Here is a 27,840-nt window from a genome sequence, read left to right as displayed (position 1 = left end):
CCCGGTTGACTCTCCCTCTCGTGGGGAGCGCAAATCCGAAGGGGAATTGTCCGTTTCGGACGAGGCCACGGAGCGGGAACCCCTGCCTAAGCTTTCCACCATGGTATCCGAATTGGTGGAGGCTGTCCGTGACACTTTTAATATCCACGGAGATTCCACTCCCTCCACTAGTCGGGAGTTCTCCCTGTTTCCGCCCAAAAGGCCCGAATCCGCGGTGTTCCCCGTTCATGAGGAATTCACAGCGGTCATATCAAAGGCTTGGGACCGACCCAATCAGAAATTTTCGGCCACCAAGCGCATGGATACGCTTTACCCTTTCCCCTCTGACTCGGTGGAAAAGTGGACTTCTTCCCCTAAGGTAGATCCACCGGTGGCCAGGTTGGCCAAGAACACGGCCCTTCCTGTCCTAGACGGTTCCTCCCTGCAGGATGCGGTGGACAGACGCCTGGATTCACTTTCCAAGTCCATCTTCTCTCTGGCGGGCGCTTCCCTGCGACCGGCTTTTGCGTCGGCTTGGGTTGCCAGAGCCCTTACGGCGTGGTTGCGGCGCCACCACCAGGATCTGACGGAACAGGGCGCCCCTGCAGACACTTTGGAATTTATTCTCCAAATGTCTCAGGCTTCTAAATATCTCTGTGAGGCTTCGATGGATATCGGTTCCCTATTTGCCCGTATTTCGGCCCTCTCGGTCATTCAGCGTAGAGAGGTTTGGTTGAAGGTGTGGGATGCTGATGCTTCTTCCAAGCGTTCCCTCGCTAACCTTCCCTTTGAAGGATCTAGACTCTTTGGAGCCCAGTTGGACGAATTCATTTCTGCCGCAACGGGGGGCAAGAGTACTCATCTGCCTCACCCCAGATCCAAACGGCCCTTTCGATCTCGGGCTTCAGGGTTCCGGGGCCAGTCCTTTCGTCGCTTCTCCACGGCCAGGACGTCTTCGTCCTCGTCGGCTGGGGGATCCCAGGAATCCCGCAAGAAGCCTTTCTTCAAACCCCAGCCCTCTTGGCGACCACGGGCACAGTCAACCCGTCCCCCTGCTCCCAAGCAGCCCTCCGCATGAAGGGGTGCCCCCACCCCTCGTGGTGGGGGGCCGTTTGCTCTCTTTTCAGCAGGTCTGGAGGGCTCACGTTCAGGACGCCTGGGCTCTGGAGATTGTGACGTCCGGTTACAAATTGGAGTTCGCGTCCAGCCCGCCGGAACGCTTTTTCCCGTCTCGCGTTCCGGGGGATCCAGCCAGGGCCTCGGACCTCCTTTTGGCGGTCTCCTCTCTTCTGGACCGGGGTGTCATTTTTCCCGTTCCCCCGGACGAACAGGGAACAGGTTTTTACTCAAACCTGTTCGTCGTTCCGAAGAAGGAGGGGTCGGTGCGCCCGATACTGGATCTGAAGCTTCTGAACAAGTTTCTAAGGGTGCGGAAGTTTCGCATGGAGTCCCTTCGCTCCGTTATTGCTTCTCTGCTTCCGGGGGAATTTCTCGCGTCTGTGGACATTCAAGACGCCTACTTGCACGTCCCGATTGCGAAGTCTCACCATCGCTTTCTGCGTTTTGCCATCTGGGGTCGTCATTACCAGTTCGTCGCCCTGCCTTTTGGGTTGGCGACCGCCCCTCGCGTTTTCACCAAGGTTTTGGCGCCTCTCATGGCGCTTCTTCGCACCAGGGGCATCTCGTTGTTGCCCTACCTGGACGACATCTTGATAAAAGCCCCGTCTCTTCCACAGGCCGAGGACAGCGTCCGAATTACCGTTCAATCTCTAGAACGGTTCGGGTGGCTGATCAATCTACCAAAATCCTCTCTGCACCCTTCCCAGAGACTCTCCTTCCTGGGGATGATTTTGGACACCTCGAGTTCTCGGGTGTTTCTTCCGGATTCCTAGTCCTCTCAGGTTCGGAGGGCGGTGTCGCTCCTTCTACAAGCTCCTCGTCCCACCATTCGGGAGTGCATGCGGGTTCTGGGCCTTATGGTCGCCTCCTTCGAGGCGATTCCGTATGCCCAGTTCCACACTCGACCGTTACAACAGTGGATTCTTGCCCTATGGGACAAGACCTCTCGGGGTCTGGACGCTCCCGTCCGCCTGTCCCGGCACGTTCGGTTGTCTCTCCCCTGGTGGCAGGCCTCCCCGAATCTCTCATCAGGGAGGTCCTTCCTTCTGTTCTCCTGGACGATAGTCACCACCGATGCCAGCCTCATCGGTTTGGGAGGCGTTCTCCGGAACCTCACAGTTCAGGGGGTCTGGTCGACAGAGGAATCCAGTCTTCCGATAAACGTTTTGGAACTAAGGGCGATCTTCAACTCCCTCTCCCACTGGACTTCCCTCCTTGCGGCTCGGCCGGTGCGTGTTCAGTCGGACAATGCCACGGCTGTGGCCTACGTCAATCATCAGGGCGGAACGCGCAGTCGGGCAGTGATGCAGGAGGTGGCGAGGATCCTCCTATGGGCGGAGTCTCATGTTCCAGTGTTGTCGGCGGTGTACATTCCGGGCGTCGACAACTGGACGGCGGATTTTCTGAGCCGCACCAAGGTGGATCCGGGAGAGTGGTCCCTACATCCGGAGGTGTTCGAGGGCATCTTCCGCCGATGGGGCCATCCGGACGTGGATTTAATGGCGTCCCGGCTAAACAACAAGGTGCCGGTGTTCCTGGCCCGCGCTCGGGAGCCAAGGGCGTGCGGAGTGGACGCGCTGGTGTCTCCTTGGCAGCGATTCGACCTCCTCTATGTCTTCCCTCCACTTCCTCTGTTGCCGAAGGTGCTGCGCAAGATCGAGGCGGAGGGGATACCGACCATTCTTATCGCTCCGGATTGGCCTCGCCGCGCCTGGTTCTCCAACGTCGTCCAAATGTTAGCGGACGTTTCATGGCCTCTTCCCGACAGAGAGGATCTTCTATCTCAGGGACCGCTCTTCCACCAGAATTCACGTCAGTTGCGTTTAACGGCGTGGCTATTGAGACCTACATCCTTAGGAAGAGAGGCTTCTCTGATGCAGTGGTGAGAACCATGATCAGAGCTCGAAAGCCGGCTTCTTCGCGGATCTATTATCGCACCTGGAGGGCCTATCTAACCTTTTGTGAGAAGTCGGGTTTTCCGCCGCTTCGTTTCTCTGTTCCGGTGGTGCTGGCCTTTCTACAGTCCGGCGTTGAGGTGGGGCTGTCGCTCAGTTCTTTGAAGGGTCAGGTTTCGGCCTTGGCGGTCTTTTTTCAACGGTCTATTGCCTTTTTGGAGCCTGTGAGAACCTTCCTGCAGGGGGTGGCGCATTTGGTTCCTCCGTATGTTCCTCCCTTACCACCCTGGGATCTTAACCTGGTCCTGCGCGCCCTTCAGGAGGCGCCTTTTGAGCCTCTGAGGGAGGTCTCCCTAGTCTTCCTCACCTGGAAGATGGTTTTTCTGGTGGCCATTACCTCCATCAGGAGGGTTTCGGAGCTGGCCGCGCTTTCCTGTCAGGAGCCTTTTCTGGTCTTCCACCAGGATAAGGTGGTGCTACGGCCGGTTCCTTCTTTTTTGCCCAAGGTGGTTTCCCCGTTCCACCTTAACGAGGATCTTGTCCTGCCCTCTTTTTGTCCTTCTCCGGCGAACCCCAAGGAACGTGCTCTCCACTCCCTGGACGTCGTCAGGGCCCTGAAAGTGTATCTGGGGGCCACCGCCTCCTTTCGTCGTTCGGACTCCCTCTTTGTGGTTCCCGAGGGGTCTCGTAAGGGTCTGGCGGCTTCCAAGGTTACTGTGGCGCGGTGGATCCGTTCCGCTATTGCTGCGGCCTATCGCGCTCGTGGTCAGGTTCCCCCGTCGCGGATTACCGCTCACTCCACAAGGGCAGTGGGAGCTTCCTGGGCCAGACGCAATCGCGCCTCCGCCTCCCAGTTGTGTAAGGCTGCCACTTGGTCGTCCTTGCATACGTTCACACGTTGTCCTCGGGCGCAGGGTATTGCAGGCCGTGGTGCCCGTTTAACGGTTGGACGTTTTTTCTCCTGGCGGTGTTGGTTTTTCCCACCCCATGGACTGCTTTTGGACGTCCCATGGTCTGTGTCCCCCAATGGAATGTACGAGAAAAGGAGATTTTTGGGAAACTCACCTGTAAAATCTTTTTCTCGTCTTTTCCATTGGGGGACACAGCTCCCGCCCGCTTTTTTTGTTTAGTTGGTGTGATGGTTTCCATTGTGTTTTTTTCAGTTCTCCTTCTCCTACTGCTTTTGCAACGACTGAAGTCCTCCTGGAGGTGTCTGGGGGTATACCCCGAGGAGGAGGAGCTTCGTTTTTGCATAGTGTCCCTCCTAGTAATACCTCTAAGCTATACCCATGGTCTGTGTCCCCCAATGGAAAAGACGAGAAAAAGATTTTACAGGTGAGTTTCACAAAAATCTCCTTTTTTTTTGCGGTCCGCAAAAAGGGGTTCCGTTGTTCCGTGTCCGTTTTTGTTAAGCAAACGAAACTGGAGAGATGGTCGTAATATATCGTATGTACTATAATATACAGGGTGGGCCATTTATATGGATACACCTTAATAAAATGGGAATGGTTGGTGATATTAACTTCCTGTTTGTGGCCCATTAGTATATGTGAGGGGGGAAAACTTTTCAAGATGGGTGGTGACCATGGCGGCCATTTTGAATCCAACTTTAGTTTTTTCAATAGGAAGAGGGTCATGTGACACATCAAACTTATTGTGAATTTCACAAGAAAAACAATGGTGTGCTTGGTTTTAACATAACTTTATTCTTTCATGAGTTATTTACAAGTTTCTGACCACGTATAAAATGTGCCCATTGTGTTGGATTGTCAATGCAACCCTCTTCTCCAACTCTTCACACACTGATAGCAACACCGCAGGAGAAATGCTAGCACAGGCTTCCAGTATCCGTAGTTTCAGGTGCAGCACAGCATATGCTGTGAAGATACTAGATGTGCAGCACCTGAAACTACGGATACTGGAAGTCTGTGCTAGCATTTCTCCTGCGGTGTTGCTATCTGTGTGAAGAGTGGGAGAAGAAGGTTGCATTGACAATCCAACACAATGGGCAGCTCATTGAACACATTTTATACGTGGTCAGAAACTTGTAAATAACTCATGAAATAATAAAGTTATGTTAAAACCAAGCACACCATTGTTTTTTCTTGTGAAATTCCCAATAAGTTTGATGTGTCACATGACCCTCTTCCTATTGAAAAAACTAAAGTTGGATTAAAAATGTCAGACTTCAAAATGGCCGCCATGGTCACCACCCATCTTGAAAAGTTTCCCCCTTCACATATACTAATGTGCCACAAACATGAAGTTAATATCACCAACCATTCCCATTTTATTAAGGTGTATCCATACAAATGGCCCACCCTGTAGTTTTATTGTAGCTGCCCGCCTATTCAATGTGTAGAAATCTAGTGACCAATGTAGGGTTGTCACGATACCAAAATCTTGATTCCATTTCGATACCATAAAAAAGTATTGCGATACTTGATACCATTTGATACCATGCAAAAAAAATGAAACGCCAAAAAAGCCGTGTGCATTCCGCATTTTATGGAACGTAACAAGGGACAAGGTAACTAAAAATGGCGAATCGCAGTTTTGATACTTTTTTTTTCTGTTATGGCATTCACCACATAGGAAATATTTTTTTATATTTTAATAGTTTGCACTTTTTCGGGTGTGGCGATATCTAATATGTTATTTTTTTATGGTTTTTTAAATTTTACATTTCAACTTTTAGTATTTTAGTGTGTGTTAGTTTTTTTTGTATTTTTTACTTTTTATTTACCAACTATTTCCCCCTTAGGGGCTAGAACCTGGGATCTTTTAAACCCTTGTCCTTTTCACCCTAATAGAGCTTAGTGCACACAGCAGCAGGGAGCTTACCGTGGCAGCCAGGGCTTCAGTAGCGTCGCACAATCACACTGCTGGGAAATGCTACTGCCACCAACGAAGGGGAGGGGACCCTGTGGCCACTGCAACCAATCAATATAACAATGGGGTGGGCCCCTGTGGCCACTGTGCCACAAATGATTCTAATACTTAGAATTTATAATGCGCACTGCGCCACCAATGAATGTAATAAGCACATTAATTCAAGTGTAGGCAGCGGGTGTCGGCGGCGATATCGCATACCTGGCCTCAATAAAAGGACAGGGCGATCCACTGAACTGCGTCAGTTAACCCCTCAGGTGCGGTACCTGAGGGGTTAATTGCAGCAGATCGCCCTGTCCTGTCATAGAGGCCTGGTATGTGATACCGCCGCTGGCACCCGCTGCCTACACTTGAATTAATGTGTTTAATACATTCATTAGTGGCGCAGTGCCCACAGTCCCTCCCCTCCTCCGCAGTGCTATCTCCCCATTGGTGGCAGCTGCAGCCGCGTCACAGTGGGAGGGAGGGACTCCACTGTGCTGCTGAGGGAACATGGAGCGGTCTGAGAGCGGATTGCCATGTTCTCTAACTGATGCTAGGCTGCGCAGACCTGTTATCGTATTGATACTTCGATACCTGGTGCAGCTCTAGTCTGATGTCAATATTATGTACCATTATCATTATGCCCCTGTTTATAAAGATTGTGCTGGCACAGGCATGTATGCCAGTCTTCATAAACCTGCCCCAAACTGTGGAGAAGAGCAAAGCCATTCTGATGCAGATACTCTCTGTTCAGATTTGTTAAGATGTCATCCACTCTGATACTACTGTAAATGCTGCTGATTTTATGCTCCATGTGGCCATATTCTAATTGTACACAAAAGGACCTTTTCCATATTGGGGTACTTTCACACTAGCGTTTTTCTTTTCAGGTGTTGCGTTACGTCCTCTGGACTCATTACCGGAAAAAAACAGATCCGTTTTATCCTAATGCATTCTGAATGGAAAGCATTCCGTTCAGGATCCATCAGTTCAGTCCCTCTTACGTTTTTTGGCCGGAGAAAATACTGCAGCATGCACTTGCCAGATCCGGCATTAAGTGTTTCGGCAAAATGGAACCGGCATGCGCAGACCTTTTTAAAAATGCCCAAAAAATTAATACCGGATCCGTTTTTCCGGATGACACCGGAGAGAGGGATCCCGTATTGCAATGCATTTGTCAGAGGGATCTGCATCTGGATTGCCGGCGACGGAACTGCCTGCCGGAATCCTCTGCTGCAAGTGTGAAAGTACCCTTACATTTTGTAAGCCTTCTTTGAAGAAAAGCAGCAGATATACCCGGTCCTAAAATGTGACTGTTTGCTATAGAATCATAACCTTTATGTTATGAATAACTATCATTTAACTAACTAGGAAATGTATCTTGTTGATGTCTGTGCTCTAGAACCGGTAAATGGTGTCACGTTCCAGCGCCTGGTATGCACACAACAGCAGCACGTAGTCAAGTCAATCAGCAAGACTTTGAAAAGGCACAGAATGACTTGAAGACTCTGAAAAAGGACCCTGGCAATGACATAAAATTGAAACTGTATGCACTGTTTAAGCAGGTAATAGAGTGCTAAATATATTAAAGAGGCCGTCTGTTTTTTTTTTATATTTGATATGTCGTCAATAGCAAATCGGCCGGGGGCCAACTCCCGCCATCCAGCTGTTTTAATAGAAAGGAGCTGCCTCATTGAAGTGAATGGGGACGGCTGAGATGTAATTACATTTGCTCACGGCTGCAGCTAAACAATGAAGAAAAGGCAGCACTCGTACAAGCGCTGCGGTCTTTTCAAACAACTGATCGGCAGGGGTGCCAGAAGTCAGACTCTGCCGATCTGATATTGGATAGGTCATCAATCTAGAAAGTGAACAACTCCTTTAATGTTATACATACAAGGTTGTCACTTTAGTAAGACTACATCTACGAATTGACATGCGCTGCCACACAAGTTCCAGCACATAATTTGCGCATGCGCGGATAATGGCAGTAATGTTGCATGCACAAGATTATCATGCTGCACGAGATGTGCAACCCTGTTAATCCGCCAGCAGAGAACGGAATTGCCTGTAGAGGGACAGTTCCTCACAGACGGAGAATTTGCTCAGATGAATGAACTGATTCGCTCATGACTAGATCAGATCCCTTAGGCCTCTATCACACAGGCGTCATGTTTTTGGCCCGGATAAGATGCGGGTGCGTCATGGGAAAATGTGCGATTTTTCTGCGCAAGTGCAAAACATTTTAATGCGTTTTGCACGCGAGTGAGAAAAATCGGCATGTTTGGTACCCGTGTGTAGATTGTATTATTTTCCCTTATAACATGGTTATAAGGGAAAATAATAGCATTCTTAATACAGAATGCATAGTACAATAGGGCTGGAGGGGTTAAAAAATAAAATAAAATTTAACTCCCCTTAATCCACTTGTTCGCGCAGCCTGGCTTCTCTTCTGCCTTCATCTGTGAGGAAAAGGACCTGTGGTGACGTCACTGCGCTCATCACATGGTCCATCACATGATCCAGCACCATGGTTAAAGTTAAATTATTATAGATATACAGTACAGACCAAAAGTTTGGACACGCCTTCTCATTCAAAGAGTTTTCTTTATTTTCATGACTATGAAAATTGTAGATTCACACTGAAGGCATCAAAACTATGAATTAACACATGTGGAATTATATACATAACAAAAAAGTGTGAAACAACTGAAAATATGTCATATTCTAGGTTCTTCAAAGTAGCCACCTTTTGCTTTGATTACTGCTTTGCACACGCTTGGCATTCTCTTGATGAGCTTCAAGAGGTAGTCACCTGAAATGGTCTTCCAACAGTCTTGAAGGAGTTCCCAGAGATGCTTAGCACTTGTTGGCCCTTTTGCCTTCACTCTGCGGTCCAGCTCACCCCAAACCATCTCGATTGGGTTCAGGTCCGGTGACTGTGGAGGCCAGGTCATCTGGTGCAGCACCCCATCACTCTTCTTCATGGTCAAATAGCCCTTACACAGCCTGGAGGTGTGTTTGGGATCATTGTCCTGTTGAAAAATAAATGATGGTCCAACTAAATGCAAGCCGGATGGAATAGCATGCCGCTGCAAGATGCTGTGGTAGCCATGCTGGTTCAGTATGCCTTCAATTTTGAATAAATCCCCAACAGTGTCACCAGCAAAGCACCCCCACACCATCACACCTCCTCCTCCATGCTTCACAGTGGGAACCAGGCATGTAGAGTCCATCCGTTCACCTTTTCTGCGTCGCATAAAGACACAGTGGTTGGAAGCAAAGATCTCAAATTTGGACTCATCAGACCAAAGCACAGATTTCCACTGGTCTAATCTCCATTCCTTGTGTTCTTTAGCCCAAACAAGTCTCTTCTGCTTGTTGCCTGTCCTTAGCAGTGGTTTCCTAGCAGATGTTCTACCATGAAGGCCTGATTCACACAGTCTCCTCTTAACAGTTGTTCTAGAGATGTGTCTGCTGCTAGAACTCTATGTAGCATTGACCTGGTCTCTAATCTGAGCTGCTGTTAACCTGCGATTTCTGAGGCTGGTGACTCGGATGAACTTATCCTCCGCAGCAGAGGTGACTCTTGGTCTTCCTTTCCTGGGGCGGTCCGCATGTGAGCCAGTTTCTTTGTAGCGCTTGATGGTTTTTGTGACTGCACTTGGGGACTGACCTTCATTTTTTAAAGTAATGATGGCCACTCGTTTTTCTTTACTTAGCTGCTTTTTTCTTGCCATAATACAAATTCTAACAGTCTATTCAGTAGGACTATCAGCTGTGTATCCACCTGACTTCTCCACAACGCAACTGATGGTCCCAACCCCATTTATAAGGCAAGAAATCCCACTTATTAAACCTGACAGGGCACACCTGTGAAGTGAAAACCATTTCAGGTGACTACCTCTTGAAGCTCTTCTAGAGAATGCCAAGAGTGTGCAAAGCTGTAATCAAAGCAAAAGGTGACTACTTTGAAGAACCTAGAATATGACATTTTCAGTTGTTTCACACTTTTTTGTTATGTGTATATAATTCCACATGTGTTAATTCATAGTTTTGATGCCTTCAGTGTGAATATACACAGTCCCCATCCCGATCGTCTCCTAGCAACCGTGCGCGAAAATCGCACCGCATCCGCACATGCTTGCGATTTTCACGCAGCCCCATTCACTTCTATGGGGCCTGCGTTGCGCACAAAATAGAGCTTGCTGCGATTTTCACGCAACTCACTCGTGTGCACAGCCCCATAGAAATGAATGGGTCTGGATTCAGTGCGGGTGCAATGCGTTCACCTCACGCATTGCACCCGCGTGGAAAACTCAACTGTGTGAAAGAGGCCTTAGGGTATGGTCACACAGGGCAGAAATTCCTCTGTGGGTTTGCCACATTTCCGCAAGTGGGTATGCTGTGGATTTCACCCTCTGCATTGTAAGGCTGGGTTCACACGGGCGTGTCCGGATGCGTCCCGGTGTATTGCGGCAAACCCGTGCGATTAGGTACGCAATTGCAGTCAGTTTTGACTGCGATTGCGTTCCGATGTTCAGTTTTTATCGCGCGGGTGCAATGTGTTTTGCACTCGCGTGATAAAAAACCGACTGTGGTACCCAGACCCGAACTTCTTCTTCACAGAAGTTCAGGTTTGGGTTAGTTGTAGTGTAGATTGTATTATTTTCCCTTATAACATGGTTATAAGGGAAAATAATAGCATTCTGAATACAGAATGCTTAGTATGTGGTCAATTGAGGGTTAAAATAATTTTTTTTTAAAATTAACTCACCTTCTCCTCTTGATCGCGTAGTTCCCGGTCTCTTCTTTATTCTTCAATGATGAACTAACGGCTAGGACCTGTGGTGACGTCAGATCACATGCTCCAATCACATGGTCCATCACCACGGTGATGGACCATGTGATTGGAGCATGTGATCTGACGTCACTAAAGGTCCTTTAACCGACATCTCATCAGAAGAGACCAGGAACTACGAGATCAAGAGGAGAAGGTGAGTTAATTTTTTTTATTTTTTTTTAACCCTCAATTGACCACCTACTAAGCATTCTGTATTCAGAATGCTATTATTTTCCCTTATAACCATGTTATAAGTGAAAATAATACAGTGAATAGACTGTCACTTAGCAACCATGCGTGAAAATCGCACCGCATCTGCACTTGCTTGCGGATGCTTGCGATTTTCACTCAGCCCCATTCACTTCTATGGGGCCTGCATTGCGCACAATATAGAGCATTCTGCGATTTTTCACGCAACGCATAAGTGATGCGTGAAAATCACAGCTCATGTGCACAGCCCCATAGAAATGAATGGGTCCAGATTCAGTGCGGGTGCAATACGTTCACCTACCGCATTGCACCCGCGCGGAAATCTCGCCCGTGTGAACGCAGCCTAAAGGGTGAAATCTGTGATGGATACACACAGCATAAATTGGCATACTGCAGGTTTTAAAATCTGAGTTGTATGTCAATTCACGCTGCAGATGTTTTTTTTTTTTTTCACAGCATGTGGATGAGGTTTCTTAAAATCTTATCCACTCTGCTGGTACCGTACTCTACACAAGATTGCTTCAGCAAATCCACAGCGTTTGTGAACATATCCTAAATGTAAGGGACTCTTTCATGTAATAGTGAGACAGCATTGTTAAAAAAAAATTTTTTTTTTTTTCAATAAATACAGTTATAGGAATGGGGAAAATCGAAATGATTTAATAATTTTCAGCTAGCTAAAATCAAAAACTGCATTGTGAATGTATGTTTGTGTGCCTGCACCCTGAGAGAAATCTAAGGGTCCATTCACACGTCCGTAGTGTATTGCGGATCCGCAATACACCCAGCCGGCACCCCCATAGAACTGCCTATTCTTGTCCGCAATTGCAGACAAGAATAGGACATGTTTTATTTTTTTACGGAGCCGCGGACCGGAAGATCAGCGGCGCGGTCCGGTAATGCTGATGCAGACAGCACACTGTGCTGTCCGCATCCATTCCTGCCCCATAGAGAAACAATGGGGCCGCACCTGGACCCATTCTGCGGACGTGTGAATGGACCCTAAATCTAATCCATATCAGTCTTGAACCTGGTCAGACATGTATGCTATGTCTGCTATTTTAATGGCTAGGACGCTTTCTGATTTCTGGACATTCTCTTAACCACTTCACATCCGGCCATTTGCCCCGTTCCCAACCAGGCCTAATTTAGCAAATCTGACGTGAGTCACTTTATGAGATTAATCATTTTGAAATGCTTTTACTTATCCAAGCCATTCTGAGATTGTTTTCTTGTGATACATTGTACTTCATGACAGTGGTAAATTTGAGTCGATCTATTTCACCTCTTTTTAAAAAATAATCCAAAATTTACCAAATATTTTGAAAAACCCGCAGTTTTCAAAATTTCTATTTCTCTGCTTTTAAAACATAAAGTGATACCTCATAAAATATTTATTACTTAACATTCCCCATATGTCTACTTTATGTTGGCATCATCTTGTAAATGTCATTTTTTTTTTTTTTTAGGACGTTAGAGGCTTAGAATTTTAGAAGCAATTCTTAACTTTTTTTTTTTTTAAACCCACTTTTTAAGGACCAGTTCGGGTCTGAAGTCACTTTGTGGGGCTTACATAATAGAAACCCCCCCATACATGACCCCATTGTAGAAACTACACCCCTCAAGTTACTTAAAACTGATTTTACAAACTTTGTTAACCCTTTTAGGTGTTCCACAAGAATTAAAGGAAAATTTAGTTGACATTTCTAAATTTCACTTTTTTGGCATATTTTCCATTTTAATCCATTTTTTTTTCTTTAACACATAGAGGGTTAACAGCCAAACAAAACTCCATATTTATTACCCTAAATTCTGCGGTTTACTCCACATGTGGTCGTGAACTGATATAAGGGCACATGGCAGGGCGCAGAAGAAAAGGAACGCCATATGGTGGAAGGCTGGATTGGTTTTTAGATGCCATGTCCCGTTTGAAGCCCCCCTGATGCACCCTTACAGTAGAAACTCCCAAAAAGTGACCCCATTTTGGAAACTAGGGGATAAGGTGCCAGTTTTATTGGTACTATTTTGGGGTACATATGATTTTTTTATTGCTCTATATTCAGTTTTTTGTGAGGCAAGTTAACAAAAAATGGCTTTTTTGGCACTTTTTTAATTGATTTTTTTACAACATTCATCGTGTGCTATTTTTATAGAGCAGGTTGTTACGGACGCAATAATATCAAATATGTCTACTTTCTTTGTTTCAGTTTTACATAAAGCATTTAAAAAAAAAAAATTATGTTTTTGTGTCTCCATTTTCTGAATGCCATATTTTTTTTTCACTTTATGGGGAAAGGTGACCAAATAATTGGTTGTTTTAGCACAGTTTTTATTTATTTTTACAGCATTCACCTGAGGGGTTAGGTCATGTGACATTTTTATAGAGCAGATCGTTACGGACGTGGCAATAGCCAATATGTATACTTTTTCTTATTTAAGTTATACACAATAATAGCATTTTTTTAAACCAAAAAAAATATGTTTTAGTGTCTCCATAGTCTGAGAGCCATAGCTTTTTTAGGTTCTAATTTTTTGCAGTATGAGGTGACGGTTTGATTGGTACTATATTTGGGGGGCATATGTCTTTTTGATCGCTTGGTGGTGAACTTTGTGATGTTAGGCGACAAAAAATAGAATTTTTGGCACTGTTTTATTTTAATTTTTTTACGGTGTTCACCTCAGGGGTTAGGTTATGTGATATTTTCATAGATCTGGTTGTTACGGATGCGGCGATACCTAATATGTCTTTTTTTTATTTATTTCACTTTTGAAGCAAAAAAAACAAACATATTTTCGTGTCTCCGTTGTTTATTTTTTTGGCACTGTTTTTTTTTTTTTTTTTTTATGGTGTTTAGCAGAAAGGGTGGATCATGTAATATATTTATAGAGCCGGTTGTTACGGATGCGGCAATATTTCATTTTTTTTCTATTTTTAACAATTTTATTTCTTACTTGGGGAATATATTTTTATTAATTTTTGACATGTGAAACTTTTTTTTTTTTTTTTTTCACACTTTGTGTTCCCCCTTAAGGTCATACAAGACAGGGGGGACATGTTACTTCACTTTTTTTTTTTTTTTTTTCCACTATTGATTTCTCCTGTAACTGGGGCTGACATAGTAGCTCCAGTTACAGGGGAAAAAACAGCCCCCAGAGAGGCTGTACAGCAGAATACAACACTGTACAGCCTCAGTGCAGAGCTGATCGTGGTATATGGAAGACCCGACAGCTCCTACACTCTCCCGACCCCGGCGGTCACATGACCACCGGGCCTGCGCTTCCTGATCTGTATACACATCGCTCGTTGAGCGCTGTGTTTACAGCGATCTAGAAGGCAGGGACACCGCGCTCGGCAGATGCACAATTAGCGTCCACAGAACGTCCGTTCAGAGATAAACATCCACCCATAGGACGCTTATATCCTATGGGCGGATGTGAGGCAGTTAATAAACTGTATAAATATACCACAGTGGGATAGTCTCATGATGTTGTTCAATGACTGTACACATTTTTCCTAGGCAACACAAGGGTCTTGCAGTACTCCTAAGCCTGGCATGCTGGACTTTGTGAATAAGGCAAAGTGGGATGCATGGAAGTCACTTGAAAGTTTATCAAAGGTAAGAAATGTCTTCGGCATCACACCCAGTCCCTGTGGATCCATACTACAGAGCCCTAGGCACTCACCTTGCCGCAATATGGTGATTAGTGTATCTTTGAGTTTGAGTGCTAACCCTGCTACATCTGCAGCTCTGTATTAGGCTCCATTGCGGACCCATTCACTTCCGGGTCCGCAATTCCGATCCAGAAAAAAAATAGAACATGTCCTATTCTTGTCCGCAATTGCGGACAAGAATAGGCATTTTCTATTAAGTGCCGGTGATATGCGGAACGCACATTGCCGGTGTCAGTGTTTTGCGGATTTGCAAAACACACACACGGATGTGTGAATGGACCCTTACACGTTATTTATCCCCTGAACCACTGTTTCATAAGGAATCCAACAGAAGAAAACCTCTAAATGCCTCAGAGGGAAATGTCCTGATATGACTTATAGACACGGCTTGTCTTGCAAGCCATTAATGAATTTTTTTTCTAAAAATGAGTTTTTTTTGTTTGTTTTTGTAATCTTCAGTAAATAATAATGATTGTTCACACCCCAGTTAAGCCCCTTAGACCTGAGATCTGAGGCTTTGAAAAACTCTGAAGAATTGTTTATAGCAAATTCTAGGATGAGCGTTAATTCCTCCTGCAAGTTAAAAGTCTACAGCCGCTCCAGTTTCTTGAGGCCATTGTTTAATTATTATGGGTGCTATGCCATGGATGAGAAACTCAGTTTTTAATAAGCTTAAGTATTATTGATGGAAGATTAAGTCCAGAAATTACTGACACAATACTTAAATTGTATCATTATCTTAATATATGATCAGATGAATGATTTCAGGTTTTACATTGTGTGGTAATCTTTATTAACGCATTCATCATAGTTTTTGTTTCAATTGGGCAATGTCTTGTATAATCTTTGCCACCATATAATTCACTGTTAGATCAGGTACAATGCCTTGTAGGGCTATTTACTCTGAATGCAATGATGTCTTTCACTTATCAATCCTTGAAAAAAATAAAAATACTTTTAATAATTATGCAAATTGGCAGTTAAGTGCACCGAGGGCAGACCCAAGTCACTCTGTGCACCTTGGCTCCTCCTGCTTCCTCTGCCAGCCCCTCCCTGTCCCCTTTGATTGACGGGTTTCTGCAAAGTCACTTTGTATGGCTCTGTTAAAAGGAGAGGGAGGGGCTTGTTGAGGAAGTGCACGGTTGCTTACAGTGGTTTGGGTATGCCCTCGGTGCGCCTAACAGGTTTTGCATTTGGATAAAAAAAGAAAAATTCTCCCAAATGAATCGCCATGTGAAAGGTTATCACTACATTCAACTGAGCTAGCCCTACAAGGCATTGTGCCTGATTTAAAAGCGAATTTCCTGGTGACAGGCTGACTACACAATAAACAAAAATCATATTCATATCAATTCATAGTTTATTGTTTGAAAAAAGACCTAAGTCCATCCAGTTCATCAGTTTATCTAGAGGAGGACCCAAATTGCCATAATGACCCTTTTGGCAACTGGACAGATATTTCATCAACATTCTACATTACTACCAGTAAGCTTGTATATTGTCTTTCACAAGGAAGACTTTTACCTTTTTAAAGGCTACAGACATTTTTTACATGAAAAAATAACTTATATATATATTAGGTCTGACATCAGATAGTAGTAGGTTCTGCTGTGGTTTTCAAGTGCAGAAATACTGCAGATTTGACAGTGATTTCACTCTTTACATTGGAGATCTGCAATAAGATTTAAAATGCACACTACAAGTTGTGTGGATTCTGATGCAGATCCGTAGTGCGAGGTTCAGATTTGTTCATATCTCATACACTCTGATACTACTCTAAATGCTGCTGAATTTTACATGCAGTTCTCAGAATGTGTTCCTTGTGGCCATACTCTAAATGTACTGTACATGAAAGGACCTTCTCCATATTACATTTTGTAGGCCTTCTTTGAAGAAAAGCAGCCGATAATACCCGTCCTAAAATGTGACTGTTCGCTATTAAATCACAATCTTTATGTAATGAATAACTTACATTTAACTAACTAGGAAATGTATCTTGTTGATGTCTGTGCTCTAGAACTGGTAAATGGTGTCGCGTTCCAGCGCCTGGTATGCACACAACAGCAGCACGTTGTAAAGTCGATCAGCAAGACCTTGAAAAGGCACAGATGACTTGAAGACCCTAAAAAAGGACCCTGGCAATAAAATAAAATTTCATTGCCAAGGGTACCTGCTTTAAAAATTAATTTCCTGGTGACAGGCTTACTTTAAAAATGCTGACTACACAATGAACAAAATCTAAGTCATAGCAATTCATAGTTTGTTGTTTGAAAAAAGACCTAAATTCATCAGTTTATCTAGAGTGGGCAAAAATTAATCCTTAACGCATAATGACTTACATTTGTGTCATTATTTGCCCGAAATTGTATGGAGTGGGCTGCTGCGGTGAGCCTGCTCCACACATGGTGGGTGCCGGCTGTATCGTACGGTGCACCTGGTGCAATGATACCGTAACCCCTCTAATGCCTCGATCAACACTTTAACGGCATCTGTGAGGTAAAACCTCTGCCTTCCGATCAGAGCCCCCACAGTGAAATCCCGGGGCTCCGATTGGTTACCATGGCAGCCTGGAGGCTTCTGAAGCTTACCAGGCCTGCCATGGTAAGCTCCCTGCTGCGTTGTGCACAAGACACAGCTTAGCAGGGAGTGTCAGAATACTCTTCACCCTACTAAATCTTTATTAGGGTAAATAGGAGAAGGGATCAAAAGATTCCAGCCCCTAAGGGGGCTAATAGTTATTAAATAAGGGTACTTTCACACTTGCGGCAGGACGGATCCGACAGGCTGTTCACCATGTCAGATCCGTCCTGCGGCTATTTCGCTGTGCTGCTGCTCCATCCCCATTGACTATAATGGGGGCGGAGCTCCGGCGCAGCACGACGGTGCACGAGGAAAGCCGCTGGACTAAAAAGTACTGTATGTCCGACTTTTTAGTCCGACGGCTTTCACCGCTCCTGACATGTCTGTTTTAATAGCTTCGTGCATCCCCCATGTAATAACAATTCTGGAGCATCTATTCTTATGGCTCTATGTTGTGCCATTCCTATATTATTTCTACTAACAGTTATGAATTACTAGCAGTCTGCAGTAAGGGTACAGAGGGGGGGTAACCAGCTTGGGGGGGGGGGGGGGTGTACCTGCACAGACTCACTCTATCCAATCAGTGCTGCCAAGTTTTACTCTCTTGCTCTTTTATGTTTTTTTTTGTTTTTTTTGTGTATTTTCAGGATGAAGCCAGAAAATCCTATGTAGAACTTGTTAGCAGTTTGATCTCTTCTGAAGCTCCTGTAAAAGATTCTGCATCATTGAGCAGCGGTCAGAAATATGATACTTTACAAGTTGTTAATAAAGATAATATCACAACGATATTCCTAAACAGACCAGAAAAGAAAAATGCCATCACGTTACAGGTGCCAAAAATGATTTGCTTGTGTCACAAATTTTATTTTTTTATGTTTTTTTTGTCTCTGTGTATTAAAGTGAGAGGGGGTGTTCTAAGATTGAAAGCTGTGACTAAGGGCTCATGCACACGAACGTATTTTCTTTCAGTGTCTGTTCCTTTTTTTTTTTTTTTTTTTTTTTTTTTTTTTGCGGACAGTATGCGGAACCATTGATTTCAATAGGTCAGCAAAAAAAACTGAAGGTACTGTGTGCATTCCGTTTCTGCATGTCTGTATTTCCGTTCCGCAAAATAATAGAACATATCCTATTATTGTCCACATTACGGACAAGGATAGTACTGTTCTATATTTGCAAAATATGGAATGCACACGGACGTCATCCGTATTTTTTTACAAAATACATATGGTCATGTGCATGAGGCCTAAGTGGTAAGTGTCTGATTGGTGGCGTACAAGTGCTAGGACTGCTTCCGATCACAACAACGGGGTAGGTCATATGTCCCCTGTTTGAATGGATGGGTGAATAATTACACGCACTACCGCTCCATTCTAACTCTGAGATTACCAGAGTGAGCCAGCAGTCCAATTAGACTTTGAATTAATCTGGCATCTGTCAGCGGGTTTGTACCTATGAAACTGGCTGACATGTTGCATGTGCGCTTGGCAGCTGAAGGCATCTGAGTTGGTCCCATGTTTATATGTGTCCGTATTGCTGAGAAAAATTGTTTTAAAATTTGCAAATGAGCCTCTAGGAGCAACAGGGGCATTGCAGTTACTCCTAGAGACTCTTTGACAGGGCTAATAATGGTGGTTGATCAACCCTTTTTCAGATTGTGAGTCTGCCTTATGAAGGGTCACTAGCAGCTGTAAGTTTTATGTATATGCTCATTTTTCCTACAGCTTCACTGCATGAAAAATGAGGCATTTTTAATGGCCCATAAGAATTGAAAATAAGGCTATAAAATGTATTGTCTTTTAAGTACCGTACTAAGTTATCCATTTGCGATCATTTGCACTGGCCTGATTACACAAGCCGATGCAAACTTTGAGTGAGGGAGGAATGATTGCTACAGCAGTCGTTTCTCCTTTATTCTTTTCTATAAGTGATGGGTAACTCATCCCTGATTACTCATGAAAGATGGCCATCAGCCTGTGAACGAGCAAATGCTTGTTCATCGTCTGATTGGCTGCACAATTACACAGGCCATTTTTCAGGAAGGAGCATTTGTATTCCCAATAATTGGCCCCAAATTATGCAGTCTTATAGGGCCTTTACCCTGCCACGATTGGTTTCATCTTGGTAATTACCTCTACCTCATTCTGAGCTACACCAATGCTATTTATGTGGTTGATAATTGATAAACATTTAATAGACCTATCATTTTAGCAAGCTTTTGACTTTACATCCTTTGATTAAAACGTCTGACGTCAAGAGTTTGTTTTTATGTTAGGTACACTTAACTATTGTAGGTCTCTAATTCATTTTATTAAAATTTTTGCAGATGTACAAGGAAGTCGGTCTGGCTTTAGATGAAGCTGCCAACGATGACTCTGTTATTACTGTATTGAGCGGTATGTTCATCCCTCCTTATTGAATTTGTTTAACCCGTATTTCAGTATCAGTAGTAAAACAGAAATGTTTTCATAGGCTTAATTTTTTATGTGTTATATTTTAGTCTTTAGTGTCAATAGGTGACTACTACTATAAATCAAAGATAGAAAAGTCATTTTATTTTCTTCAATACAAAATGTTGACTTTTAGTCCGTGCCCTCCAGAGCAAGAGTGGCCTCTTTCCAGTAGCTGTATGCTTTAGCTAACCTCTGTATATCATTTCAGTGTACGATAAGTATGAAACGGTCTTGTTTTCCTCTTTTAGCTGGTTTCTCCCCCCTGTTATCAAAACTATTCTCTGAATTTTGTGATAAATCCATCTTCTTTAAAGGGAGTCTGTCACCACATTTTAGCATGTTAGACCGTTAAAATAGGGTTATGTGATCCAGCCAGAACATAAAAACGGTACCTTTGTGGTAGAAAACGGACTTTTCAATTTGCAGAAAACGAACTTATAAGATTATCTTCTGAGCCCTCTCAAGTGCCCAGGGCGGTCTCTCAATCCTCGAAGCCCCAGGCAGGCACCTCCTAAACGGCTGATAACTCCGCCCTCCGTGCGCCTCTGCCCGCCCGTTTACTCCCCTCACCTGTCCCTTTCCACTGCGGCTGTGCGGTACAAATCGTAGCGGGCGCATGCGCAATAGGTATTGCGATGCCCTGCCAGGAGCGGGCATCGCATTGCGGCTGCGCCCGCTACGATTTGTACCGCACTGCCGCAGTGGAAAGGGACAGGGGAGGGGAGTAAACGGGCGGGCAGAGGCGCACGGAGGGCGGAGTTATCAGCCGTTTAGGAGGTGAGAGGGCTCAGAAGATTATCTTATAAGTTCGTTTTCTGCAAATTGAAAAGTCCGTTTTCTACAACAAAGGTACCGTTTTTATGTTCTGGCTGGATCACATAACCCTATTTTAACGGTCTAACATGCTAAAATGTGGTGACAGACTCCCTTTAAACCAAGACAGGCTCTCTGATGGCTCAGATCACATCATCCCATAGAATTATTTGGAGAGGACAGGGGAAGGTACAGGGAGTAGCAGCATGAGACTGACACAGCTCAGGCATAATTTAGCAGCGAATAGTTTTAGATGTAATATCTCAAGTGCATGAGAGATTGACCCCTTGACCTCTGTAGGGGCAGGAACATAGTTTAAAAGGCCACCACCCACTCTCGCGCTCAGCGTTTCCTGTCCCTTGGGGCACCTCACGGAGAGACCTCCTGTGGGAGGTGAAGATTTTTATTTATTTTAATACCTGTGTGAAGGTCTTTTCCCTCTTCCTCTGCCCTCCTGTGGCTTATTCTAAAGCTAAGCAGAGGAGGACATTCTGGAGTAATCTCGTCCCTGTACAGCGGGGCCTGTTATCTCTCCGCATGCGCACGGTCCTCCTTCCCCTTCTCGGTGGAAGCTGACCACGCAATACATAACACGCTGCACGTCGTCCTCAGCTCGAAGCCGCAGCGCTGTACTCTGTTCTTGGCCTGCAGGGGGGGCGGAGCCTGGAACCCACGTGCGCGCGCTGATGACGTCAGACGCGGCACCGGCTGTAAAAGTGGCAGATTCAAACAAGACACCGCTGCTTCCTGAGTAGTGTTCCTCCTACAGAATAAGATGTCGGCTCCTGATTCCCCAGCAGTCCATATGGATCCTATAGACACCCCCTCAGCTACTCCAACCGTGAGTTCCCCTCTGGCGAGAATATCTATCACTCTGACATGCTTTATGTGTATGGTCTCCTGATACCTGGTTGCTCCTCTCTTATAGGGAGTGAAAGAGTCCAAAATTTAACCCAAAGTGTCTAGATGTGCAACTTTTACCAAGAGACTTCCTGAAAATCATAAAAAGAAGCTATGTCAATCTTGCATTAATGAGCTTGAAAAAGAAGAGCAACCATCTATCCTTATGGAAGTTAAATCCATGATCCAGAACGAGATAAAATCCTCCCTGGCCTCCCTCAAATCCGTTCCTCCTGCTCCACCTGCGAAAAGGTCTAAGATGTCCGTTCAATCCTTCTCTGAAGCAGAGGACATGGACGAGGAGACTTCCACCTCTAGACAGAACATTGATATTGATGTTCTATCGGAGGAAGAAATTGCGGAAGATAATAAAAAATTCTCTTCTGAGGATATGGAGGAATTATTGGGAGCTGTGAGAACTACCATGGGCATTGAGGACATACAAAAGCCCTGGTCAGTCCAGGATGAGATGTTTTGTGGACTTAGAACAAAGAAATCCAAAGTGTTCCCAGTAAATGAAAATATTAAAGAGATGTTTCTGGACGAGTGGACAGATTCAGAAAGGAGATTAGGTGTCTCTAGGGAGTTTAGGAACAGACTGCTGTTTGATCAAGCTGAAGTAAAGATCTTTAATGAAACACCAAAGATTGATGTCCAGGTTGCAAAGGTTTTTTAAAAGACCTCCCTTCCTTTCGAGGATTCCTCTCAACTACAGGATCCAATGGAAAGAAAGGCTGATGCTCTACTGAAAAAATCCCGGGAAGCATCCATGTTTGGAATAAAAACGAACATAGCGGCAACATCAGTGGCTAGATCCATGTATTTTTGCATCATTAGAAAACCATATTAAAAACAGGACTCCTAGAGAGGAAATCCTAAACTCTATTCCCCTTCTCAGGTCAGCCACAGCATTATTGGCGGATGCCTCAGCTGAATCCAAAAGATGCGGCTCTCTAATTCAGCGAGAAGAGCATTGTGGATGAAGGCTTGGGGGGGGGGGGGGGATAGAACATCTAAAGCTAAGTTATGCTCTATTGCTTTTTCTGGAGAATACGTGTTCAGTCCGGTCTTAGACTCTATTCTCGAAAAAGCAGCTGATAAAAAGAAAGGGTTCCCTGAAGAGAGTAAAAAGAAGCCCTTTCGTGCCTTTGACCCTCAGTCTAGATCCTACAGCAACAAAGGGAAATCGGGGAGGGGGAGCTATCAAAAAAGGGAGAAGGGCAGGGGTTTTCTCCTTAATCCCCCAAATAAATAATCCCATAAACAATGACGCCAAGGTTGGGGGAAGGTTGAGAAGTTTTCTATCCCAGTGGAAATCCATGACCCGGAACCCATGGGCCTTGAACATCATAGAAAACGATTACAGGATAGAATTCTCCTCAACTCCTCCAAAGAAATTCCAGATAACCTCACACAGCCAGAGAGTGTTAGGAAGAATTTGGCAGGGAGTCTTGGATTTAATAGACTCAAAAGTGGTAACAGAAGTCTCCGTACTAGAAAAGGGAAAAGGGTCTTCCCGTACCATTATAAATCTAAAAGAGTTAAACAAAGCCATTACCTACAGAAAATTCAAAATGGAGTCCCCATACACAAAAATTCACAAAGATACCTCAGATTTGCATTACTAGACAATGCCGGTGTGGTAAATTATTTTCAGTTCTCTGCTCTACCCTTCGGGATATCTTCTGCCCCAAGGGTCTTCACAAAATTGGTGGTGGAAATGATCTCTCCTCTCTGGTCACGGGGATTAAAACATGTTTCCATACCTAGATGACGTCCTTATTATAGGCAACTAATAACTAGAAACATCCAGTCAGACAGATTACCTGATTCACAAATTTACAGATTTGGGCTGGTTAATAAATCTGAAAAAATCTTGTCTAGCACCATCTACTCAAATGAAATTCCTAGGGGTGATGCTAAATTCTATTACCCAGATGTCATCTCTACCACAAGAAAAGTTGGTATCATTCAAGGTAAAGAAAGAGTTTCCAATCCCAAAGTCTGTGTTCTATCAGGAGTGCCATGAGCCTTCTGCATCACTGCAGTGGCATAGTGCCAGGCCCATACCAGGATAACTCGATCCTAGATATTAGGGTAGTGGGACAGAAAACAGTCTTCCCTAGAGAAAACGATAGCCACCCTCTTTCGCATAAAATCAGATTTAAACTGGTGGACGGAAAAGCAGAATCTGTCGAGGGGCATAACCTGGTTGAGAAATCCAGAAGTCCAGATCATTACAGATGCAAGCGTTATGGGATGGGGAGCAAAGATAGACTCCTCAAACAACCAAGGAAGATGGTCAAACGAGTTAAGACAAAGATCATCAAACTACTGAGAATTGAGAGCTGTCTGGGAGACTCTAAAAGTATCCCAAGAACTATTGGCAGGAAAACATCTAAAAATATTCTCCGACAATCTAACAGCTGTGGCCTACCTAAAACACCAGGGGGGCACAAGATCTCCAATCCTAAGGGGTCTGGCGGAAACAATATTCTTCTGGGCAGAAAAAAATGTACTTTCAGTCACAGCAACCCATCTAAAAGGTTCAGAAAACATAGAAGCCGACTACCTCAGCAGAAAAATTTTAGACCCAGGAGAGTGGTCCCTAAATCAAAAATTTTTTTTTGAGAATTTCCAAAAAATGATGAGTTCCTCAAATAGACCTATTCATGTCAAAAAACAACGCGAAAGTGGGGCGTTTTTGTTCTCTAAACCCCAGATAAGAGCCATGGGCAGTCGACACCTTTTCAGTCAGGTGGACCTGGAACCTCGCTTACGCTTTTCCTCCCTGGGTCCTAATCCCTCAGGTCCTGCAGAAAATAATAACCGATCCTGTAACGGTAACACTGGTGGTTCCCTATTGGCCGAAGAGAAATTGATTCCCCGTCCTGAAGGAATTGGCTCTGGAGGAGTCATGGAAAATACCTCTCCAGAAGGACATTCTATCACAAGGTCCCATCCTTCACCAAGATCCCAGCCTGTTCAAATTATCAGCATGGATCCTGAATGCGAGATCTTAGAAAGTAGGTCTTTCAGATAAGGTTATTAACCACTTCAACCCCGCTAGCTGAAACCCCCTTCATGACCAAAGCACTTTTTACACTTCTGCACTACACTACTTTCACCGTTTATCGCTCGGTCATGCAACTTACCACCCAAATGAATTTTACCTCCTTTTCTTCTCACTAATAGAGCTTTCATTTGGTGGTATTTCATTGCTGCTGACATTTTAACTTTTTTTGTTATTAATCAAAATTTTACTTTTTTTTTTTGCAAAAAAATGACATTTTTCACTTTCAGCTGTAAAATTTTGCAAAAAACGACATCCATATATAAATTTTTCGCTAAATGGCAAAAAAAAATGGTTTGGGTAAAAATTTATAGCGTTTACAAACTATGGTACAAAAATGTGAATTTCCGCTTTTTGAAGCAGCTCTGACTTTCTGAGCACCTGTCATGTTTCCTGAGGTTCTACAATGCCCAGACAGTAGAAAACCCCCACAAATGACCCCATTTCGGAAAGTAGACACCCTAAGGTATTCGCTGATGGGCATAGTGAGTTCATAGAACTTTTTATTTTTTGTCACAAGTTAGCGGTAAATGATGATTTTTTTATTTTTATTTTTTCTTACAAAGTCTCATATTCCACTAACTTGCGACAAAAAATAAAAAATTCTAGGAACTCGCCATGCCCCTCACAAAATACCTTGGGGTGTCTTCTTTCCAAAATGGGGTCACTTGTGGGGTAGTTATACTGCGCTGGCAATTTAGGGGCCCATATGTGTGAGAAGTACCGTATTTTTCGCCCCATAAGATGCACTTTTTCTTCCCCCAAAATGGGGGAGAAATGCCCCTGCGTCTTATGGGGCGAATGCTGCCACTTTTACATCGCAAGCTGCGATGTATGAGCAGAGCGGGGACTCGGGGAGGGACTGGGAGGAGCTGGGGGCCGGCAATAGCGGCGGGGCGGTGCAGTCAGTGTAGTATAGCACTGCCCCGCTGCTCCGGTATACTAATATAAGATCTCATATTGAAGTAATAGTTATTAAACATGCCCCCCAACTGCTATTACTACCTTACCTCCTAATCGCTGCTGTAGAATTCAGGCCAGGCGGGCGGGCAGCAGCGTAACTCGTGTCACGTGCCTGCGCCGCCTACTTTATGAATGAAGTAGGCGGCGCAGGCAAGTGACGTCAGTGAGACGAGCCGGCCGGCCGGCCTGCCTGCCTGATTTCAACAGCAGCGATTAGGATGAAAGGTAGTAATAGGAGTTGGGGGGCATGTTTAATAACTATTAATTCAATATGACAACTTATATTTTGTGCGGCGGTGGGGGGCGGTTCGGATTGCGATCTGTGGATGGCACTGTTACGGGGGGGGGGGGGGGGATCTGTGAATGGCACTGTTATGGGCTGGGGGGGTCTGTGCATGGCACTGTTATGGGCTGGGGGGGTCTGTGCATGGCACTGTTATGGGCTGGGGGGTCTGTGGATGGCACATATATAATAGTGCCACCCACAGACCCCCCCCCCCCAGCCCGTAACAGTGCCATCCACAGATCCCCACTGTAACAGTGTCAGCCACAGACCCCCCCCCCCCCCCCGTAACAGTGCAAGCCACAGATCCCCCCCCCCCCCCCCCCATAAGTGTCAGTTATCCACAGATCCCCCCATAACAGTGTCCGTCATCCACAGATCCCCCATAACAGTGTCCGTCATCCACAGATCCCCCATAACAGTGTCCGTCATCCACAGATCCCCCATAACAGTGTCCGTCATCCACAGATCCCCCCATAAGTGTCCGTCATCCACAGATCCCCCCATAAGTGTCCGTCATCCACAGATCCCCCCCCATAACAGAACAGTGTCCGTCATCCACAGATCCCCCCATAACAGAACAGTGTCCGTCATCCACAGATCCCCCCCATAACAGAACAGTGTCCGTCATCCACAGATCCCCCCATAACAGAACAGTGTCCGTCATCCACAGATCCCCCCATAACAGAACAGTGTCCGTCATCCACAGATCCCCCCATAACAGAACAGTGTCCGTCATCCACAGATCCCCCCATAACAGAACAGTGTCCGTCATCCACAGATCCCCCCATAACAGAACAGTGTCCGTCATCCACAGATCCCCCCCTAACAGAACAGTGTCCGTCATCCACAGATCCCCCCATAACAGAACAGTGTCCGTCATCCACAGATCCCCCATAACAGTGTCCGTCATCCACAGATCCCCCATAACAGTGTCCGTCATCCACAGATCCCCCATAACAGTGTCCGTCATCCACAGATCCCCCATAACAGTGTCAGTCATCCACAGATCCCCAGTAATAGTGCCATCCACAGACCACCATTAGTTCCAAACCCACAGCACACCTTTTGGTTAAAAATATTTTTTTTCTTATTTTCCTCCCCAAAAACCTAGGTGCGTCTTATGGGCCGGTGCATCTTATAGGGCGAAAAATACGGTACTTTGCAATCAAAATGTGTAAAAAATGGCCTGCGAAATCCGAAAGGTGCACTTTGGAATATGTGCGCCTTTGCCCACCTTGGCTGCAAAAAAGTGTCACACATCTGGTATCGCCGTACTCAGGAGAAGTTGGGGAATGTGTTTTGGGGTGTCATTTTACATATAACCATGCTGGGTGAGAGAAATATCTTGGCAAAAGACAACTTTTCCAATTTTTTTATACAAAGTTGGCATTTGACCAAGATATTTTTCTCACCCAATGTGGGTATATGTAAAATGACACCCCAAAACACATTCCCCAACTTCTCCTGAGTACGGCGATACCAGATGTGTGACACTTTTTTGCAGCCAAGGTGGGCAAAGGGGCACATATTCCAAAGTGCACCTTTCGGATTTCGCAGGCCATTTTTTACACATTTTGATTGCAAAGTACTTCTCACACATTTGGGCCCCTAAATTACCAGGGCAGTATAACTACGCCACAAGTGACCCCATTTTGGAAAGAAGACACCCCAAGGTATTCCGTGAGGGGCATGGCGAGTTCCTAGAATTTTTTATTTTTTGTCGCAAGTTAGTGGAATATGAGACTTTGTAAGGAAAAAAATAAATTAAAAAAAATCATCATTTTCCACTAACTTGTGACAGAAAATAAAAAATTCTAGGAACTCGCCATGTTTTGATAACAGCGTCTAATATACCTGTTAGGGGTTAAAAAAAAATCACATCTCCAGCCTGCCAGCGAACGATCGCCGCTGGCAGGCTGGAGATCCACTCGCTTACCTTCCGTTCCTGTGAGCGCGCGCGCGTTCACAGGAAATCTCGGCTCTCGCGGGAGGACGCGTATATGCGTCCACCCAGAAGAGCAGGGCCGCCGGCAGGACGCAATCCTGCGTACAGCGGTCCTGGAGAGGTTAATACACTCAAATCCAGTAGGAAAAGAGTTACTTCTGCAATCTATCTCAAAATCTGGAAAAAATACTGCAGTTGGCTGGCACAAGATTCACCAATAAATTCTACCCCAAGTAT

The 27,840-nt window shown here is 45.0% G+C and overlaps 1 protein-coding gene across 1 annotated transcript in view; it reads left to right on the top strand.

Annotated features, from left to right (window-relative positions):
- Nucleotides 1-27,840, top strand: part of LOC122938300 (enoyl-CoA delta isomerase 2-like) — a 48,518-nt gene that overhangs the window by 4,743 nt on the left and 15,935 nt on the right. The window contains exons 2-5 of the mRNA XM_044293711.1: nt 7,270-7,432; nt 14,439-14,537; nt 17,821-18,003; nt 19,497-19,566. Coding sequence (XP_044149646.1) covers nt 7,270-7,432; nt 14,439-14,537; nt 17,821-18,003; nt 19,497-19,566 — 515 coding nt within the window. The remainder of the gene's footprint in view (nt 1-7,269; nt 7,433-14,438; nt 14,538-17,820; nt 18,004-19,496; nt 19,567-27,840) is intronic.

This window comes from Bufo gargarizans, chromosome 5 (assembly GCF_014858855.1).
Source record: "Bufo gargarizans isolate SCDJY-AF-19 chromosome 5, ASM1485885v1, whole genome shotgun sequence".
Classification (NCBI taxonomy): Eukaryota; Metazoa; Chordata; class Amphibia; order Anura; family Bufonidae; genus Bufo; species Bufo gargarizans.
The sequence above is the reverse complement of the archived record's forward strand: the minus strand, read 5'-3'. Positions and strand labels throughout refer to the sequence as shown.